General features: G+C 41.5%; 1 protein-coding gene across 4 annotated transcripts in view; it reads right to left on the reverse strand.

Annotated features, from left to right (window-relative positions):
• The window catches only part of LOC117229102 (uncharacterized), a 568421-nt gene that overhangs the window by 200264 nt on the left and 346561 nt on the right, over window positions 1-21596 (reverse strand). For 3 of the 4 annotated variants that reach the window (XM_033485264.2, XM_076523851.1, XM_076523850.1), the window contains exon 2: window positions 114-328. In XM_033485264.2, the coding sequence (XP_033341155.2) occupies window positions 114-328 (215 nt within the window). The remainder of the gene's footprint in view (window positions 1-113; window positions 329-21596) is intronic. The other variant, XM_033485265.2, reaches the window with a different exon arrangement.

Consider the following 21596-nt stretch of genomic DNA (forward strand, 5'->3'; position numbering starts at 1 on the left):
CTGAGCACCGGCCTGATCGAATCGAACGAAGATGGCCTCCGAAGTATCTACAAATGTGGTGGTGTGTTGGGGGAAGCTTCTAATACCGATATAGATGTTTTCTTGACACGTACCTGCAGCGATTGGGGCCAGATGCACGTGTGATTCAGTTTGTCCCCTGCAAGCGATGACGGATCGTAGGAGCTGCACCTGCCGGTGCCATTCGCCCCAGCCCGGCCATATTGAGCGAGGGCGACGGTGATGGTCGTGCCTGGTGGACATTTCAGCGTCATCAACTCCTCGTCGCAGGCCGCGCGCTGGTAGGTCTTCAGGGTGCCTGATAACAAGGCTGTCGTTTCAATACCGTGCCCGCAGAACGTAAAATCCGATCGCACGGCACGCGAGCAATCGTCAATCGGCCGGGATTCAGATTCAGGAGATCCGCGCGAAGGTGACAACGATTTTTAATGCGGCCGGCAGGTGACGCGGCGAATTAAAAAAAAAACGTTCGGGGGGAAGCGGAAATACCGGATCCGTCGACGTGAAACGATCGCGACGTCGAAGCCGGAGAATGAAGTAAAAAAATAGCGTGTCGCAATCCGGTCGAAACGCGAAGGACACGGACAGTAGCACATAAATTGATACAGTATAAATTATAATTATTAAATTATTATTAAAATAAATAATATTTAAAAAAAATTTTAAATGATTAGAATTATTATTGAATTATGATTATTAGATTCATTTAAAATGATTACATTTAGTATTAAATTATAATTATTAAATTCATTTAAAATGATTAAATTTATTATTAAATTATAATTCGAGGGCAACGCGGGACGAAAGTATATTCGAACGCGTCGCGACGAGACGGCAGAAAGCGTCGAATTTAAGGAATCGTACAGAAAGAAAATCGTCGATCGTTTCGAATTGAAATAAAAATAGCAAATTATAAGACGATTGTGAAAGCCGTGGAAAACACGAACGAAAGATATCGCGCGACGCGCGCGAGAACGATGTAGAAACGTGTGAACGCAAACAACGTAACAACGTGAAAAATCGAGTAACGAGATCGAAGAACTCGCAAAGAGAATAGGCGGCGCGGAACGACGATTACAAACGGGTAGAGAATTAAACAATGAAACGTTCGTGAAAGCGACGATCGGCGAGGGTTCGAAATACAAGCGACCGGAAAGGAGTATGAAAGGGATGTTGGCAAAGTGGTCATCGGAAGGGGTTCGGAAGGGGGTGCAGAGGGGGATGGACGGCGGGGTGCGAATTGACGAGAGCGGTCGGAAGTAAAGACACACGGGACGCGGCGCGGCGCGGCGGATCGATCGTTGACCCGTAACGGTGATCAGTTGCGAGGGATTCGGGGTAATTAACGAGTGGATCAATCGGCGATCGGCCGAACGGCGATGTATCGATGACGCCCGGCCCGCGAGAGCGGTGTCGTTCCGTTTACACGCGATATACAAGCCGACCGAGGCCGGATGGCGAGGCCCGAGACCGATCGGGGCGAGCCCGGTTGCGGAATTCGGGCCGGCGCGAGTTTGCACGCGGAACCGCAGACGTTCGACCGTTTCGTTGGGAATCCGCCGGTTCCAACGGTAAGAACGGACACGAAACCGAAAACGGTGGACCGATGGCGATCGCCGCAATTCCGCGAGCCCGCAAATGCCGGCGTTGTCCGTTTGTCACGCGAACCGGTCGCGATTAATTTTCAGACGCGAGCGCGCGCACGTGTGCACAGACACAGACGCACGAACACGGGCGCGAGTTTCGGGTTTCGAATTTTTTCCGGAACGGCGTCGAGAGTTTTCGGGATTGAAATGTACCGGGATTGTTGCGAATTGGAAAACTCGGGACGGGTGGAGCGGTGTTGCGAGAAGGCGGTTTGTTGGACAGCGTCCGTGTACGGTGTGAAAGGATCGCGGATATCGAAGCGATTTGCGGAAATGTTGGACGATTTTGATGGATCGTGTTGGGGGACGCGCGGCGTCGAAGATGCGCGAGAAGATGTGCGTGAGATATGTGCATTGGGAACGTACGCGATGACAGTGCATAAGAGAGGTGCATTGAGAGCGTGCATGAACGAATTACACGAGCAAAAGTCGTTAAGAAGTGCGTGGCGAAAATACGGAAGAGAAGCATATTAAAAAAGAGCATCGGTAAAGTGAATTGGAAACCGTGCATGGCGAACGTGCGTGCGAAAAGTGCATTAAAAACGCGCATGGAAGAATTACATAAGGAAAGACCATTAACAAAAGTGCATTGCAAATGTACATAAGAGAAGCGCATTGAAAAAGTGCATCAAAAAAGTAGATTAGAAAATTTGCATTAGAAAATTTGCATCGAGAAAGTGAATTAAAAAGCGTGGCAAAAATATATTAAAAAAAGAAACGTAAATTGCGAGAGAGCGTAAAAACCGTGCATTGGAAGAGTGCATGACAAAAGTTCGTTTGAACGTGCATGGCAAAAGTGCAGAAGGGAATTGCATAACGAAAGTGCGTTGAAAATGCCGATAAGAAAAGTGCATTGCAAAAAGTGCAATGGAAGGTGCAGTGGATCAACGGAAGTGCACCGAGATCAATAAATCGTAATGGTATCGATAGAATCGATAGCAAGATAGCAAGATAGAGTGAAAAATTGTGCGAAACGGAGGAAAAACGTGGAAAGCGTTCGAAAGAAGATGCGATTAAGCGTAATCAGCCCAGCAAGGTGTTCGCAAAATATTAGCGTATCGATGCGGTCGCCATTGACCGTGGCTCGTACGAATTGTCAAGCGTGGTTACCGTCACCGTGATTTATTAACGTGTCATTGTTGTCAGCGTGACCACCGTGTACCAGGCATTGCGGTCACCAACACAGCGACACATCGTCGCGTTATCGTGGTCACCGTCACCAGAGTTAATCAGCGTGTCGTTGGTACCATGCGGATTGTTAGGGTATCGCCGTTGTTAGCGTCGCCGTTCCCACCACCACCATCGGCATAGTCGTCGAAATGACGCATAGAACGTCCAAGGAGGGAAAACATGAAAAAGAAAGCAGATCAGCGTCTGTTAGCGGAAGAAACCATCATCGCTGCATTTATCATTTCTGTAAAATACAAAGAGGCACAGTGTTTTTCGCCAAATTCAATTGCTTGCTTTGTAATAAACTAAATATTTTTTTAATAATGATCGTCGTCCGTAAGGCATTTTCTCTATTTTGAAATAGTGGACACAAAAGAGAGAGATTTTGAATATTTTGTGGTCACTGATTAATTTGTCAGCTTCCTCGTTATGAGATTTCATTGGTGAAATCAAAACTGGAGCGTTAAGATTTAGTACGATAAACATTAACGTTAATCTTGTGAATTTTAAAAATTCCTAATACAATTCTGCTTGTTCGATATATTGGAATAAAAATCAATTTCAAGATCACGTTGGTTCAGAAAGAAAGATAAACGAAGCGAAATACAGAAATGTATGAAACTTTTAAATAAATAAATAAAATAAAATAGATAAAATAAAATAGAGAGATAAAGTCAAATTGAAATAGAAATGAAATAGAAATGCACTGAAATAAAATAGAACAAAATGCAATAAATTAAACTCAAATAAAACACAATAACTTATACACAACATATTCTGCATATATAAAACTAAATAAAAATTATTACAACAAGAACGATGATAATAAATTTCGTGAATATCGCCCCATTTTTTCGTAAAAGTATGCTTTCGAACTTCTGTGTTCCTTACACCCCGAATTACGAACGGACGTAAAGAATTCAGGGTAATTCCAATTTTCCCGAGTCAATCCAATTTCGGCCGTAATTAGCGAGTCATTCGAGGTCCGTGAAACGTGCTGGACTCTTTTGTCCGTGATATCCGAAAATCCGCGGGTGTTTGTAAGCTTTACGGCCGACTGTGTCTGCTCGCCGCTGTAATCGATGGGTCCAGTTCAGCGTTGTGTAAATCAAGAAAGGCATTTCCCGACGGCAAAATCCGGAAGCGATATCAAAAGATTTTTCGATTGCCTAACGGATCGCTCGCAAGCCACATGAAAGGGAGAAGGGGCGCGTGAAATACCCAAGGTTCCCGGAGCATGTAGGACGATCCGATGGATCGGGGTCGAAGTAGCAAAGTCGATAATTCACCCGACCAGACAAGTGCTCTTGAAGGAACATCTGCCTGACGCCGGGATCTTCCCGAGTCCGTTTCTCTGCCACCCATACTCGCGAAACGCTGGCAAAGCTGCGGTGGAGCGCAATGCCGGCTACTCGCTGTCAATCGCGTGTCCCAGCGGGATCGTAATCTCGTTTATATCCGACGGGAACGGGTAGCGACAGTATTAATTATCCCAGAAAGCTGTTTACGCAACTTATTGTAAAAGTTTATCTTATTTATTTCCTAACGCTAGATTTACCGACCACCAAAATCAGCTGTTCTATTATTATCTTCATATTATTAATTCTGATTTTTTAACGTTTATTATTCTGTTTATTATACTGTTATAGTAAAACAAAGCCTGAAACTGCGAATATTATCGCCGCAAGTAACGCATACATCGAATATACAATAACTCACAAACGTGTCTTCGCACATTATTAATTCGAATAATCGTAAATAGAAAAAATAGCGACCCGTCATTTTGGAAAAATGTAGAAAAAAATTTGTTGCAACACGTTGCATTCGATAAAAAAGATCGTAACCTGAAGTTGCAGACTTATTTGCAGAGAATTGCGAGAGAATTCGTACAGGTATTCTCGCCAGTGACGAAGTAATTAACCGCATAGAATTACAGTATAGACTCGTTAATGTTCCGCGTGTTAAAATTAACGACGAGCTTTATTTAACATTCCTTTAATTGTAGTAATTTGGAACACTGCTGAATTTCGGTGGTACGAAAGTATTCGAATTAACGACGAGATGCGCCCGAACGAGCTCGGACAGCGAACAACGAATTTGTTTATGCTGTTTATTTTATATTCGCGGTTGTGTTTACAATTTTTATGGCTGTTTGCCGAAATGAGTTCTCGGACAGCGAACACTCTGTTTATTCGACCGTTTCTCTCTCTTTCTCTCTCTCTCTCTCGTGTTTTCATTTGCTGTTATTAACCTAATTTCGCACCCTCTCAACAATAACTTTGGCCGGTACAACAACGTGAGCTAAACAGTATTAATATTATCCACCTTTCCAAACAATAACGAACGTTGGTTAAATATTGCTAACTGAAAATTTCATATAGAATTATGTTTTTAAAAAAATGTCGATGTTTAACAAATGTTTTAGTAAAACGTAGTTTTATAGTCAGGCTTGAATGTAATTAGTTTATCTTGGAAAATTGTTTCCGATGCTTGCTTTTTCACGATGGTCATAATTTATTTTCAAATTATTTTCTCTGTGTCATATGGCACTCTACAGGATGTACCAAAATTATTGTACAAGAGGGAAATGAGGGATTCCTCAGGTTATTCGAAGCAACTTTTTCCTTTACAAAAATTTTCTCCTAGGAATCCTTAAGGAATTATTAACGGAAAACAATGGCCAATGAGAGACGAGCTCGGCTGACGCGTGGTGGCTGAGCCAACGAGCTTAGTTCTGTTCATTGGCTCGGCCGCCTAGCGCTGAGCGAGCTCTGCTCTGATTGGTCAGTGTTTTTCGTTAATAATTCGCAAACAAAGCCGCGGATTGCATTTTCACTAAGGAAAAAGTTACTTCAAATCACCTTAAGAATCACCTCCCTCCGGCTGTTGACATAATTATGGGGCACCCTGCATGTACACTATACACTGAATCACTGTTAATCGTTTGCAAATTCCTCAAGAAACATGGTATAAATTCCTTATATATTCCTTAAACGTGAAATTACGTCTGTATAAAGTTCTTAATAAGATTTAAAAATAACCAAAAGTTAAACAATGATGATAAATGTAACTTAATAAATGACCGAAACTCGGCTCTCAAAGACTAACGATCGGAACTCCTACTACTCGTATTTCGCGTTTCTGAAGAACATCGATGCAAATTCAGATGATTTGCGAGACGAGACGACCCAGATATGTTTTCTAAAAATCGATGGGGTCCACTCGGGTAACATTCTTTGTAGGTTCCCGAGCATTGGTGCATAGGTTCGCCCTCTCCAGCAGCGCGATGCTCGAGCTGTCGTCCGCCACTCCTCGCTTATCGACTATACACCTCTCTCGACTTCATCACGATGCTTGCCGATCTGTCTCGCTGTCCACTAGACGGCGGCATATTTGTATGTTCCGAGAATTTCGACGCCATAGCTGTCATCCATAAAAACGAATGAAGCTCAATACCTCGACGAGGATCGATGCCACGGTATCGATCATCCTTCTCCTTGAACAATTACGATTTTCCAAATCTCTCCGAACAACAATTCGCTGAAAAATCGACGAACTGAATTCTCTATCGTACGAATACGATTCTCGTGAAAATAGTTCACTCACGATCCACATGTTTATTGTAAACGCGCGTTCGTTTATCGTTAACACTATTCATTGTTAAAGTCGGTGACAATTCAATCTTGTAATTGTTCTATTATTCTGCTCTATTATCGGAACGCTCCAGTTTCTCTAATCAGTTCTGATAACCGAGATTCTACCGTGTTAAAAAAAAATATATATTAATATATAAAATGTATAAAAATGTACAAAAATATATAAAAATATATAAAATATATAAAAATGTACAAAAATATAGAAAAATATATGAAAAATATATATATACTTGTCACAGTTTAATACAATGAAACTTTGAAATACATTGAAGAAGTTATAACAATTTCCCATCGGTAGCTCAAATTCATTCCACTTTCCGTGACTGTCCCGATACTTTTGGAGGGAAGTGTACATCCTTCGTCGCAAGTTCCCATTCGAATCTTCGGCTGATCGTTCATCTCTGTTGCTGTTGCATTCCATGCAATACGTCTTCCGCCGACGTTTCTGCAATGAAAGCGGCCGCGTCGCGGCCAGAAACCACGTTCGAGCATCTCGTTCGCGAGAATTGAATGTAACGAGCCTTTATCGGGAATAAAATGTTAACTATACGAGGTCCGAGCGGCGGCACAGGAGGCAAAACATTACACACGACGCAGCATTATTCGAAGCCGCGGCGGCGGTGCCGCGAGCCGATAAATCTCGATCCAATGAAAGTTCCGTCACTCGGTTGCTTTTTCTTTTATTTTTGATACCGGTTATAAAACGCTGCGGAACCATTGTCCCGAGATTACCGGGCGCGTAATTACGCGAGGCGCGATCGTACATCCGTACAGAGATTGTGACAGAAAGAGAGAGAGAGAGAGAGAGAGAGAGAGAGAGAGAAAGAGAGAGAGAAAGGGAGCGAGGGAGAGGGAGAGAGAGAGTAAAGGAGCGAGGGAGAGGGAGAGAGAGAGAGAAAGGGAGCGAGAGAGAGAGGGAGAGAGAGAGAAAGGGAGCGAGGGAGAGGGAGAGAGAGAGTAAGGGAGCGAGGGAGAGGGAGAGAGAGAGAAAGGGAGCGAGGGAGAGGGAGAGAGAGAGTAAGGGATCGAGGGAGAGGGAGATAGAGAGAGAGAGAGAGAAAGTGAGCGAGGGAGAGGGAGAGAGAGATAGAAAGGGAGCGAGGGAGAGGGAGAGCTCATGACAGCACTTTTTTGTCCCGGCATGGCGCCCGCCAACATTTCAATCTTTCCTAGCCTTCAGCTCGAGTTTCAGCAGCGCTGTAACGCCTTTATGAGGCCATTTCTCAAACCTGCAATATCGCGCCGCTCGTTCTTCCGTCTCATTAACTCTACGCGCTCTTTACAAGTCCGCGTCCGAGAGAAGATCGACCGCGGAAGAAGATACGTGGATCACGATCGCGCTCACCGGGACACGAATCACCGCTGACCGGGTAAAAACAATGGAATTGCTTTCCACGGAGATCACTGTGATCCCGGGGATGGGGATCCAGATCTATTCTACTCGCGAATCAGACGCGACCTCGATAAGGAAGTTCTTTCCCGCGACATTCGATCGCTAACCGTTCGTAGCTTCGTTCTTCGATGTGCGCCAAATGCAGTAATTTATCGCGCGAATTCCGAAGTACGAGTTGTTGTGAATTTCCCTGGGCTTAGTTCTTCGCATATGTAATTTATTGCTACGTCGATGCTAAGGTCGACGGAGTCGGTCGTGCGTGTGATGCGGCACGCGACGCGAATTCCCGGAAGGCAATGGAAGATTGTTTATTTGGGCGTGAGTCAGGTGAGAGAAAACCGCGGAGCTACAAGGTACGTGGTAGGTGTAGTAATTTTTCCCTAATTCGTGATCAGTTTGCGCACAAGGAGGGACAATTTGAGAAGAGGAGGTACGATTGTTCGAGCCTTGCGGCTTGTTTTTATAGTTATCGATTGTCAACAAATGTAAAATCGTATCTCCTCTTGCTAAATTGTCCATTTTTGTGCGCAATCTAGGCGCGAATTAGGGAGAAATTACTGTACTAGGTACGTGGCTTTCTAATCGTGTCATGTGACCTTCGAATTGCCTTCGAATAGTGTCATATGGCCTCTGAATTGCGTTCGAATCCTGTCATATTGCCTTCGAATCGTGGCATGTGGCCTCTGAATTGCCTTCAAATAGTGTCAGGTGGCCTCCAAATTGCCTTCCAATCGTGTCATGTGGCCAATTGCCCCTGAATTGCCTTCGAATCGTCTCACGTAGCCTCCGAATTGTCTTCCAATCTTATCATGTGGCCTTCGAATTGCCTTCGAATCGTGTCATATGGCCTCCGAATTGCCTTCGAATCGTATCACGTGGCCTCCGAATTGCCTACGAATTGCCTTTAAATCGTGGCAAAGAATTAGAAATAAAAGAATTAAGTCATCGTTTTTATTTTAGCATTACTATGTATTCATATTAACGCGATAAGAAGACTGCGAATTTTATGCGTTTATGGGATAAAATGATCGGAGAAGACATTAAACTGTAAAGTAAAAACTTTTGTATAAAAAATTAAGGATGTTTTTACACACTTCTCAATTTATTAGAATTATTTCCAAAAGAAAATATATTCCTGTTTGATTTACATTCAAATGAATCCACTTCGAAAATGTTTATTTCGCATAAAAATCCACAGTCTAGTTAACAAGTGTCATCGATCATGAATCCAGAGGAGTGGATCGCACTGTTTCCAGTTTTATCAAAATATCTTTAAACAACATAGTCGATTGTACAGCGCGAAGAAACCTGTGTGACCTGGTCGTCATAAACGAATTCAATTATACCGTCTCATTCTGTTCCCGGTATTCTGTAAATTGCTTTCAAAGATGCGACGATATCGTGCAGTTAGAAAAAGTATCGCGTTGTCGTGGCCGGTTACGACTCGAATCTGAGAATAAAGCTGAATAATTCAGCCGAATCCAAGGTGAAATGAAAAAGCTTTAATCCGACTCGCGGGTTTGCGGCCGAAGATTACATTCGCCCGACAAAAAAAAAAAAAATAGAAGAGTGGATAAAGGCGGGTCTTCGGGAAATAGCCACCATTTTATATCGCCGGTGTAGGACCTATGCGGTCGTAGAATAAATTCCTGCGGTTTCGTATGTATCCTTATACGTACGTGAACGGTTTCCCGAAGCGCATTCGATACGGTAGCGCCGCTACTATCAACTTTTTATAACAAGCGTTTGGAAATTAATGATTCCGTTCAGCTTCGTTTCGGAAACTGCGCGCTATATTTTTCGTCGGGGCTTACCTTACCGTTCGAATAAACAGGGGCTCTTCTGAGACGTGTAATGCGAGCGGAGTGCACGAAATATTTCGATACGGTGCGCGATAACGATGCGAATCAACTCCGAAATGGTGGAAAAAATCTTGTGAAATTCTTATTTCACACCATTTCTAACTTATCGAAATATCGTATAATTTCGATAAGTTCGCTCGTTTTTATTTTATCCCCGTTCCATGCAATCGTCTTGCAAAATTTTTAATTCTTCACGGAGATTCGCAGTTTATTTAGAAAGCGACGCATTTAGCGTTTTAATCCGTCGAATCCTGTATGTTATCGGAGTATGAACGACTTCACGGTTTTATATCTCAGCTACTAATTTTTGCCGTGAACATACAGGGTGTCCCAAAAATGTCTCGCAATCCGAAAGTGGCTGGTTCCTCAGGTCATTTGAAGCAACTTTCTCCTTTACTAAAATTTTCTCCGAGGCACCATTAACGAGTTACTAATGAAAAACAGTGGCCAATGAGAGGCGAGCTCGGCTGGCGCGAAGCGATCGAGCCAATGAGCGGAACTGGGCTTCGTGCGCTGATTGGCTGAGCCGCCTCGCGGCAGCCGTACTCGATTCTTATTGGTCACTGTTTTTCGTTAATAACTCGTTAACGATGCCTCGGAGAACATTTTTGTAAAGGAAGAAGCTGCTTCAAATGATCCGAGGAACCCGCCATTTCCGGATTGCGAGACATTTTTGGGACACCCTGTATAAAATCCGCAGCCATCTTGTAGGAATGACAAGACCGAATTTGTCCAGCAATTTTTATTCCGACGTACGCTGAAATGAAAAAACTCGCTTAATTCCTATAAAAAGGTCTGAATAATGATCTCAATAATGTTAACATAAAATATGTGAAATGTTAACGATATTATTTTCGATCGAATCACGAGGTAAATAACGATTTATTTTATTTTATCTTTTGATTATATTCAGCGTTCATATTCGCGTTCCAATAAAAATGATATGCGAGCGACATCTACGATTCGAGTTTGATTGATTGTGCATTTCACCGGACTTCGGAGCCGGCGCTTTGTGTCAGAATGCGGCGGAGCACCGTGTGCAGTGTCGGATCGCGGAATCCTACATGAGAACGTATGCACGCGTCCGTGAAATCGGCGATCGATTTTCATTCGGCGCTGATACACGTGAATTTTGAAAAGCCATTGGACAAGCGATTGCGTCGGACAAAAATATCTTACATTGTGCGGCCATTGAAACGGGAACACGGGAGCATTTCGAGGATACGAATCCGCCCACGGTATCAGGGTGCTTGACTGCAGTCGATGCGCTGCAATGTAACCTACATCACGTATGCAACGAACTCTGGGATCCGCGCACCCGTCCGCCGTCATTCGAATCACGTTCTCGCGTTAAAGCAGTCGAGGAAAGGTCCATCGTGTCTCCGCGATAATTCAACTTCGGCTCTTATGCGCCCTATCGAATCCGATTTATCAAGAATTAAGAAAATGCATCGGCGAATCTGATATCCGATTCTTCTCGATTTATAGCGTTGCCGTACACTTAGGCAGAATTGGAAATGAATCTTTTGCTATTTTATAGAAAGAATTGTTTCCGAGTTTGATTTTTGAATGATTATTAATATTTACTCGGTAATGTTATTGATATTTGCTCGGGCTTTGTGAAAGTTGACGGAAATTAATGCGGACTGTGCTGTACGTTTTACGTAATAAGAAGGATACAAACTAAATAACGTAATTATATCGAATTTGTAAATGTAATACACGCGCAGACCGCACGCTAATTATTAACGAACGTAACAGCAATCAACTGAGCAACTAATAAACGGGAGATCGCGTGTTGTCGGTCATATAATTAATGTCAATTATATGGAGCGATGCTCGCGTCAGTCTAACAAAAGTAAATTATGTGAAAGAGACACTTTGAAATGTTCTCGTATGTGCTATAATTAAACTGGGGATCTTTATGCAGAATGAATAGGCGTAATTCTAATAATTTCAATAAGTTCTAAATAATATTATCGAGTTGTTAAATTCTCTCTTTTGTGTTTTATTTTATTATATATTTTTATCGTAAATGCATAACAGCTGTCGTCTAGTTGTAATTAGACCGCTGATTTTGTGCGTTTTTGGCAAACATGAGTAAACCTAGTTTAAAGCAGCAGAGAATGTCGGTAATAATATAAAATTATTAAATGAAAAGATACATTTCTGTTCTGTTCCCATCCCTTAGAATCAGTGCAAACAACTTTTATTTCACATAAAGATTAGGGTTCTGGTTTATAATGTACCAATTTCATGCGTTTATAATGTGATTATTAGACTCCGGATCTTTGTACAAAATAAAAACTCTCCAAGACGATTGTAAGAAGCAAAAGTTAAATAAACATAAATTATTTCTACTAATAATTTTAATGAATGAAAAACAGTATAACAGTGTCATTAAATTCATCTTATGTCTAGAAATTACCATATCTTAATAATTCCAATATCTTATTAATTCTCTATCGCTGTAGACTAAACAAAATCTTCTAAAGTATACATACAGCGACGCACAAAAGTATTAGTACACCTTCTAAAACGTAATAATTATTTTAAATCTTCAAAATCTTCACGACAGGCATTTTCAAAATTTTTGTCACTGGCTCAGATAAGAAAGTTAAAAAACGAGAGTTTCTTAGTTTGTCGACACAACAATTAATATCAAAATTAAAATTAAAAAGAGCATTAAAATTGAAAAAGGACATTTTATTTATCATCGTCTAGTAGACTAGTCCCTCTATCATTTAAAAAAAATAGAATTCAAGTCGCTTAATCCAGCTTTAAAAAAGTCATTGCATTTTAAAAGGTGTACGAACACTTTCGCGGGCCACTGTACCGTGAAATCCTCCGCTATTAGCGTTCCGTTAACAACTAAATAATCACAGGTACTCCAAATGTCTCCGATTCTTGCGCTGAAAACAACATCCCGCAGAAAATCATTTCCAAAGGGCATCGTCGTTCGCTCAATTAGAAAAGTTTCTAAGGAAACGGCCGTGTACTCGGCACAAGTTTTCTCCGCGGGTGAAATGTAAACTGCGAATAATGGCGCTTCCTTCGGATATTTCCGCAGCGGGAACAGAATGTAGACCACGCATTCGAAGAAAGCTCGTCATTTGTTACCGCACAATGAGCTCCTGCAGCGGTGTGCGAGCAGATAGTCACCGGCGTAATTCTAACCGGGGGAATCAGAATATTTTTGCATCGGCGCGAGAAACGAGGAAAGAAGCTCTCTCGTCCACGGAGCTTCGTTCAATTATTTCTGCCAAACAATCGGCTCCTCTGGCTTAGGTTCTCGCGCGTTCGAGCATTCAGGTGAATCAACGACGAAAACAATCGCCGACAAGTTCATCGCGAGGAGCCGCGGTAGATGGTTCAAACGTTTGTTTTAAACGCGCGCGCGCGCCGCGTTGGCAAAGCGTTCTTGTTTTCCTTCGCCCGTAAACCTGTTGGGAAAGATGTAAATACGCAGACAGCGCATTTATCGCGAGTGGATTTGCCGAGTAGCGCGGCTTTCCAGCCTTCCAGCATGGTTGACCTCTTATTTCAAGTGGATCCTTCCCAACGAGTTTCCATGGAGAGAGAGAGAGAGAGAGAGAGAGAGAGAGAGAGAGAGAGAGAGAGGGACAAGCCGCGGAACCGTCCGCCGTGAAATTCTGTCCAGGCGGGGCGCGGGCTTGAAAATGGAAGAAACACATTGGATCCGGCCGTTTATTCAGCTGCGACCTTATGCAGAACACTTGCGCGAGACACGAGACTGCTGCCGTCGAGAGAGAAAAAAACCGTCAACATTTTCCCGAAGAAAGAATCGTCGAAGTGGTTCCGCCGAGCACGGCAGAGGAGCCAATTACTGTGCCCCTTTAACAGCCTCTGAAAGCTTAACGCCGTTGAATCACAGGTTTAGCAATTTAAACGGCATTTCTTAATGAGTTCGAGGTTAAATTCTCGACGTTTCTCTCGTCCATAAAAATGTTACCATGACAAATTTTCCCATCAAATCTCCTTTGGATATTAGGAGAATGGGAAACAAGTTCTGGAGCCAGTTTACTGTGTGCCTGTGATCTACGAAGATTGGTTATTGTGCTTCCTCCATCAATATTGTGCCTCAATTACTGGCCTCCCTCCCTGAATACTGTGTCCCAATTACTGGCCTTCCTCCCTGAATACTGTGTCCCAATTACTGGCCTCCCTGCCTGAATACTGTGCCTCAATTACTGGGCTCCCTGCCTGAATATTGTGGTCCAATTACTGGCCTTCCTCCCTGAATACTGTGCCCCAATTACTGGGCTCCCCCCTGAATACTGTGCTCCAATTACTGGCCTCCCTCCCTGAATACTGTGCCCCAATTACTGGGCTCCCCTCTAAATACTGTGCTCGTCCCCCTCCCTGAATACTGTGCCCCAATTACTGGGCTCCCCCCTAAATACTGTGCTCCAATTACTGGCCTTCCCCCCTGAATACTGTGCTCCAATTACTGGGCTCCCCCCTGAATACTGTGCTCCAATTACTGGCCTCCCTCCCTGAATACTGTGCCCCAATTACTGGGCTCCCCTCTAAATACTGTGCTCCAATTACTGGTCCCCCTCCCTGAATACTGTGCCCCAATTACTGTGCTCCCCCCTAAATACTGTGCTCCAATTACTGGTCCCCCTCCCTGTATACTGTGCTCCAATTACTGGCCTCCCTGCCTGAATATTGTGCCCCAATTACTGGGCCCCCTCCCTGAATACTGAGCCTCGATAACTGTACACGATAAAAATATAACATTTAATGCATTTTCATAAATTTTATATTCTCTAAAAAACAATAATATTTAGTTAAATTGATATAATAAAGCAAGTCGTTCGAAAGTTCGCATTAGATATAGCGTTAAATGCGGAGCGATAATTATGCCCGGAAACAAACCAGAGGCACAGTAATCGGCTACTCAGCAGTAACCGGCTCCCACCATCCTGAATGACAAATGCGTTTCGCAGTCGTAAACCACCGGGGTAAATTGATTTCGCAACGCGCTGTTTTAACGGTCCGCTTTCTATATAGAAATATACTGCGGCTTCGGAATGACCATTTTATGTCAGCCACGAGTCGCCGCCATTGTACGCGAAGCGTCCTGAATATTGAATTTAATACTTGCTTTCAATATACACGGGCTAAATTGATTCGTGTCGTTGCCGCCTTTGTCTTCCTGGTGCCCCGGCTCGTCTACCAGCTCCCTTTCGTGAAACCTCAACTTGTGTCGTTGCAACGGATAATAATAAAAAGTCGAGAGACAGATGTGTCGCGCGGTTTAAACATTCTTCGGAAGAAATTTTTGTTCGACAGGAAATCGTTTGCACGCTGCGAACCAATTATTCCGATGAAATGTCGTTGTTTTAACCTCAATTAACTGTTGCAATCTCTACGAAACGTGTGCTAGTAATTATATCGTGTATAATTGACATAAATATATATAAATTATATATAAATATATAATTTGACAACTTTGCTTCACTTTGAATAAAAATAAATATTTACTTTACTTTGATATACTTTGATATTATATATAATTTGATATTCTTTGTTAAATGAGTAAAAAAAATTGATAACATATGAAACGAGAATATTTTCTTTTCTGTATATATATTTTTCTGTATACTGTTTTTGATGAGTATATCTCCCGTAGCACAAAATTTTGCCATTTATATATAAATTATATGTATATATATATAATTTTTATTATTATATTATATTATATTTATTATTATAAATATATAATTGTTATTATTATATTATACTATTATATATATATATATTTTAAATATTATTATATATAGATAATAATAATAATAATAATATATAATAACCCAAAATATTCTGGTTTCATTAGTAATAAATTTTTTCCAACGGAAGCACATGTGTTTTGCACGAACTTCAAACGAATGCTACAATTCTTCTAATTACCATTAACATTCTATTCACAGTTTCTAACACGGAACGGTGAAATTCAATCATCGTACGAGCCACCCTTCCGCAAAACTTTCGTAAGAAAATTTCGCGAGGCGAACTTCGCGAGCTTCTGAACGACACACAAGGATTACCTAGGCAAGAAACGATCGGAAGCGGCGCGCGCGCGAGCGGGGGGTTTAAAAGTTCATGGCCCGAGTAACCTAACAAACCGGAACTTGTCGAATCAGAAACTGAGGTTCGTTGTTAAAGCTCCGAGTCAGGCTAATGAGCGAAAATTCCGGCGAAACTACGGGGCTTCGATATTGCCGCCGCGACGACGGACTCGGTAAAACAAAGGAGGCGAATCAGGGGCTAACGAGAAGTTTCCTTCGTGTCACCCGCAATCAATCAATCTGGTAGCGCCAAGTTAACCCGAGTTAATTTGTCCATCGGTTAAGCCGAGATTTAAGGGGTACTCGAAACGAAAGCTTACCGCCGGATTACCATAATATCCCTTCGATCGAGGGGATGTCCGAAGTCTGTGTCAATGTCTGCGAACTCTTTGTACGTGTGCACGGCCTGCTGGCGTGGTTTAAAGTTAAACGATGACGGGAATTAAAACTGCCGATTATATATATATATATATATATATATATATATATATATATATATATATATATATATATATATCGAACGCCGAAATTAAAAGGGTTTTCATCCGACAATCGTCTCATCGGCAATGTTCTAATCTATTTGACCGACGTTAATTTCGTTGACGATATTGTATGATGCAAACATAATTTGCAAACCTAATTAAAATACGTATTAAAAGTAAATAGGCTGAGGTGTTTCTTACGTCATCAAAAGCGAAATAGAAATAATTTCATATGACATTTTAATAATACGCTTCGCATTAAAAATTTCATTTTGGAGACTCATAATTAGTGATGTCAAGGTTGAATTATTTTTATTTCTCACCGAACGTGATTATTAGTAGACTTTATTAGTAGAAATAATTATTATTTTCGATTATTATATTTATCGATTGCAACATGTGTCAAAGAAATTCCTTCCTTTAATAATCTCAGTCAGTTAAAAACAGTACATAGGTGTTTCTAAATTCTTCAAATATTCTCATCGTTTTAAACATCACCTGCTCATCTTTCTCATAAATGCAGAAAATTCGCGTTTCGTCAATTAGCATACTTCGAAAGATTTCGAACGCGTTTATAAATATTTTTTAATTCCATTAAAAGCATCCGCGTATAAACTAAAAATATGGAATTTTTGGTAATTGGACCGTACAGCTCACAAGAGAGTAAATAGAACGCTAATAAATCCAAAAAATATTGAAAACTCCAATTTTGCCGGGAGAGAAGAGTGCCCCGAAGTTTTCGATTACAAAGAAATTGGAAACACAGCGGACCGGGCACGCAATTCGTTGAAAAGCACGTCGTAATGTTTGCGCCCGAGAAGCATGCGTTAAAAAATGAATTTTCGTTTTCGCCATCAGACCGGATTATGAACGAGGATCCGCGGCTATTTTATTCGGCGCGGGAACTTTATGTCGCATTTAACGATATCGCTAATTGAAACCATTGACAATGCTGGATCCCCGAGGTCGGGCGAGGATCGTTCGTTCGTTCGTTCTTTTTTGTTTGCTTTTTTTTTGCTTTGTTTTTCGCGCGGGATTATAATTGCAGACATTCGGTTCCGGATTATTTTTCAATTAAGCAAAGCGTTTCGATCGGGCTTCGTGTAACCGTTGCGTCAAGTTAATAACGTGCCGGCGCCGATGTGTTATTTAATGAACAGAAACCCGGGATCTCTCGCGAGCGCGTTGATTCGTCATATAACAATGCCATTTGTCGTGCGCTAGCCACGGAAATCTGACACTTCACGGCGCAATGAAGTTTCGATGCTGCGATTGAAAATTGCAACCGAATATTCCCAATAATTATTTCTAAAAGGTATTCTGCAGGATTTCCATTTAAAATTGCTATCAGCCACGAATCACCCACCGGTATAAATACAAAATCGATTGAAAACAGCATTGTTTGATACACGTTCCACTCGTAACTCCCAAATATCGTATAAAAATGAACATTTTACAACGCATTCCGAAGAATAAATACTTTCCGAACTGTGAACATTTCTTCGTTTCGAAATTCCATGTTGTTTTTAATCATTTGTAATTGTTTTTAATCGTTTTTAATTGTCAAAGAAAAGCGCCACTGTTTGGACACACGACAAATGCAAAACATCGGTCGGTTGCTTTTTCTCTCGACGCAACAGCAATTCATTTGAATATTTCGGAAAATTCATGTTTTGCAGGTCGACGTCATCGATCATTTCCACCGAAATTCGATCGGTCCCGACGCAACGGAAACCGGAAGACATAGCTGCACGACTTGCTTGCGAAGCAGAATTCACGAACATGCTCCGCCCCGATCTTTTCGCCGGAACCACCCAAAACCCAGAAACGATGCCAACTTTTAGATCTCTATGGCTCGCTCTAGAGCACTCCAGACTCTGGAGCATCTCTTTTTTGTTCCTTCGAGCGATTCCTCCCACTAAAAATTTCTGAATTAATTTTTCCATCGCTTCGATCTAGCAGACGCTAGAAATTATTCAGATATTTGAATCGCTCGTTGTGTCACGCGATTGTTACGCTATAAATTCTCTCTAATTGATACAATAGACAAAAACGGACGACCAGGGAAGATGAGATAGAGCAATTTCTCCCAGAAATGTTCGGAGGTCGGAATTGAAACCGGCAGATCTGAGAATACTATGTCGCGATTCTTCGGGCATCGCGGCTCGTTTTTATGGAAACTCGGCGCAGTTGGCAAAAAAAGCAGCGGCAAGCATGCTAGTGTACATGAGTATGAATACATAGCAATGTTGGAATAAAAAGGATGACTTAACATTTTATTTCTAATTTTTTTGTCACAATTCGGAGGCAATTTGGAGACCATATGACGCGATTCGAAGGCAATTTGGAGACCACATGCCACGGTTCTAAGGAAATTCGGAGGCCACATGACGCGATTCGAAGGCAAATCAGAGACCACATGACACGATCGACGTAGTAACAAATTACATAGGCGTAGGCCTAGCACAGGGAAATTCACAGCAACCCGAAATGTGACATTTCCGGGAGAAATTATTCTACGATTATTCGAGCCTCGCGGCTCGTTTTTACAGTCGCCGATTGTGAACAACTATAAAAACGAGCCGCAAGGCTCGAACAGTAATTACAGTACAGTAATTTCTCCCGGAAATGCCAAATTTCGGGTTGCTGTGAATTTCCCTACGCCGATTGTGAACAATTATAAAAACTTTCCAAATCGCCCATTTTTGTTTACAAGCCGAGGGTCAATTGAAGAGTATTTACTGTAGTTGCATAAGTGAACTTTCTAGTTTCTTGTGCACCGAAAGCGCGTTTAGGACAAAATCTGACAATTTCAGCGGTAGTTTCGCGACCGGAGATTTCTAAAGCGAAACAATAGGCGTCTTCGTGCGAACGTTTTCCGCGTCCCGTTCTTGGATCGCCGGTCGAGTCGGTGCAGCGCAACGGGCACAGAACGGATGTTAACTTTTCTATTTTCCTTGCCGAGTGGACAATTCAGATAATCTAGCTAATGGAACGACGCGGTTCTCCGTTTTAACGACAGCAATTTATTCTAATATATTTAGCCAACTTGTAAGCCAAATGCGAACGCATTAACTCCTTACTCCGGATCTTCCGGCCCAACATGCTCTAACAAACGGTCACCTCATTTGTAATTTACATGCGTGGAAAGCTTCGCAACTTTCGGCTAGATAGTGCTCCCTTTATCACCGCTCGCACAATTCACGAGAGTAACGTTAGTATTCTTAACATCCGCATCGATGATTTCCAGTTTAGAATAAGACTTTCAATATTTTTCTGATAGGAGAGAATCTAAGAAACTCATTATTTTATTTATAATATTTATAATAGGATTTTAAATAAAATGCCTCAGTTTCTTGTTCAAATTATTGTGAATGATCCTCATCTCAGCTGCATTGATTAGCATTTTTTCGTTCGAATAATTTAATTTTTGTATCCATAATAATTTAATAATAATAATAATAATAATAATAATAATAATAATAATAATAATTCAATTTTAATTTAATTATTAATAATTTTTCGTTTCGAATAATTTCCCTAATAGGACGAGATCATTTTTGTTCCTAGTGTGTTTCAAGTTACTTTTAATCGAAAGAATCAAACACTCCGGAAGATTCTTTTGTTTCGATTTAGACGAAAGGAATACATTCGTATTTATTAGATCATGTACGAAATCTTCGCAAAATAAATAAATAAATTCTTTGGCTACACAAATAACTTTATGTTGCATAATCTTCGAACCAGTAAGTTCCGCACTTGAAAATATGCATTTTCGGTTTTTTCTCGTCAATATCTAAAGATATAATATATCATGCAAAGTCGACAAATTTTGCTTCCCTAAAGTAAACTTTAACCTTATGTTGCTTTCAAAAAAAAGAGATATCGACTGCTATAAACAAATAACGAAATGAAAACAATTAACTAAATAATTAGATTATACCGGACTGCGGATCTTTACGCGAAGTAAGAATTGCCTGCATCAATTCATTGTTAAATAATTTTTGAGTTGTGAGTAACGTATCAACTTGTTCAATTTCTTTTCATTTCTTCTATATTTTATGTTTCACCATTTCATGTTTTAACTGTACAATGTCCCCACAAGTGCATAAAATCCACGGACCGACAATGGCGTCAAAAAAGAATGACGCGTACGACAGTTCGAAGATTGCCGCACGAAAGGATAATTTACACTGTTCCTTAACTTTTCGATCAGTCTGTATCGAAACGAGGACCCGGACCGACCCGTAGTCAATTAATTTCCGCGCATAATGAACCGGGATTGCCAGGGATAAGCAATATTTCGTTTCCCGTACGTGTCCCACGTCCCCCGGATCATTGGCGCGGAAACAATTCCTGCGAATATCGGGGATTTTCCGGCGGAGCCGTTTGTATTATCTATCAAGGGAGAAGAAACGCAGTTTCACAGATCGATTAAATCCAATCGAATGCGCCCCGCTGCTGGTTCCAGGTGTGCAATTCGAAGCGCGGCCCGCATCTGCCCGGAAAACGCGACCAGCGAAACGGCGGCGTTATAACTCGTCAAAAAATGAATTCCGTCGTGTATCGACACTTTCCTCGGGAACCGATTATACGTCGGATTCGGCCGAATATCGAGTTAGTCATTCCGCGGAGGGCTCTCGACAACTCGAGAATTTTCTCACGCAGTTTCGCTGATCGCCTCCCGGCAAATTCTCATCGGTCCCCGCCGATATTCTATTTCGCGGAATCGAAACTTTCGCTGCTCCCGGTTCCCGCGGAAACTTAAAACAGGCCAGCCGTTTCGCGGGCCATCCGATAGCTCCGCCGATCCGGCAATCCATAAAACTCCGCCGTGCCATAATAGCACCGTCGGGGAAATCTTCGATGACGATCGCGGACATTAGACCGTTCGAGAAGTAATTTCGTTCTCGAGAGATTTCTTATCGCCGTGACGATCTCGGTATTAATAAATATTAACACCGTTGCGCTCCGAGAATCTTCTCAATCGAAACCTCGAACGTATTTATCAGCGTGTTTTTTTAACTACGATTATATATAAAATAAAATAAGTAATAAATAATAAACTACGATTTAAAGAAACTTTGCAATGATCTAAGATTGGAACTAATAAGTCTAGATTAAATTATATTATATTATTATATTATCATTATATTATATTATATATTATTATATTATATTAGTGTTTTTCAAGCTTGATAAAATTGTCATTTCACCATCGACGATTTAAATAACCTATAAATGATATGAAAATATTCCTAAACTCTTCTAGAT

This window comes from Megalopta genalis, chromosome 7 (assembly GCF_051020955.1).
Source record: "Megalopta genalis isolate 19385.01 chromosome 7, iyMegGena1_principal, whole genome shotgun sequence".
Lineage (NCBI taxonomy): Eukaryota > Metazoa > Arthropoda > Insecta > Hymenoptera > Halictidae > Megalopta > Megalopta genalis.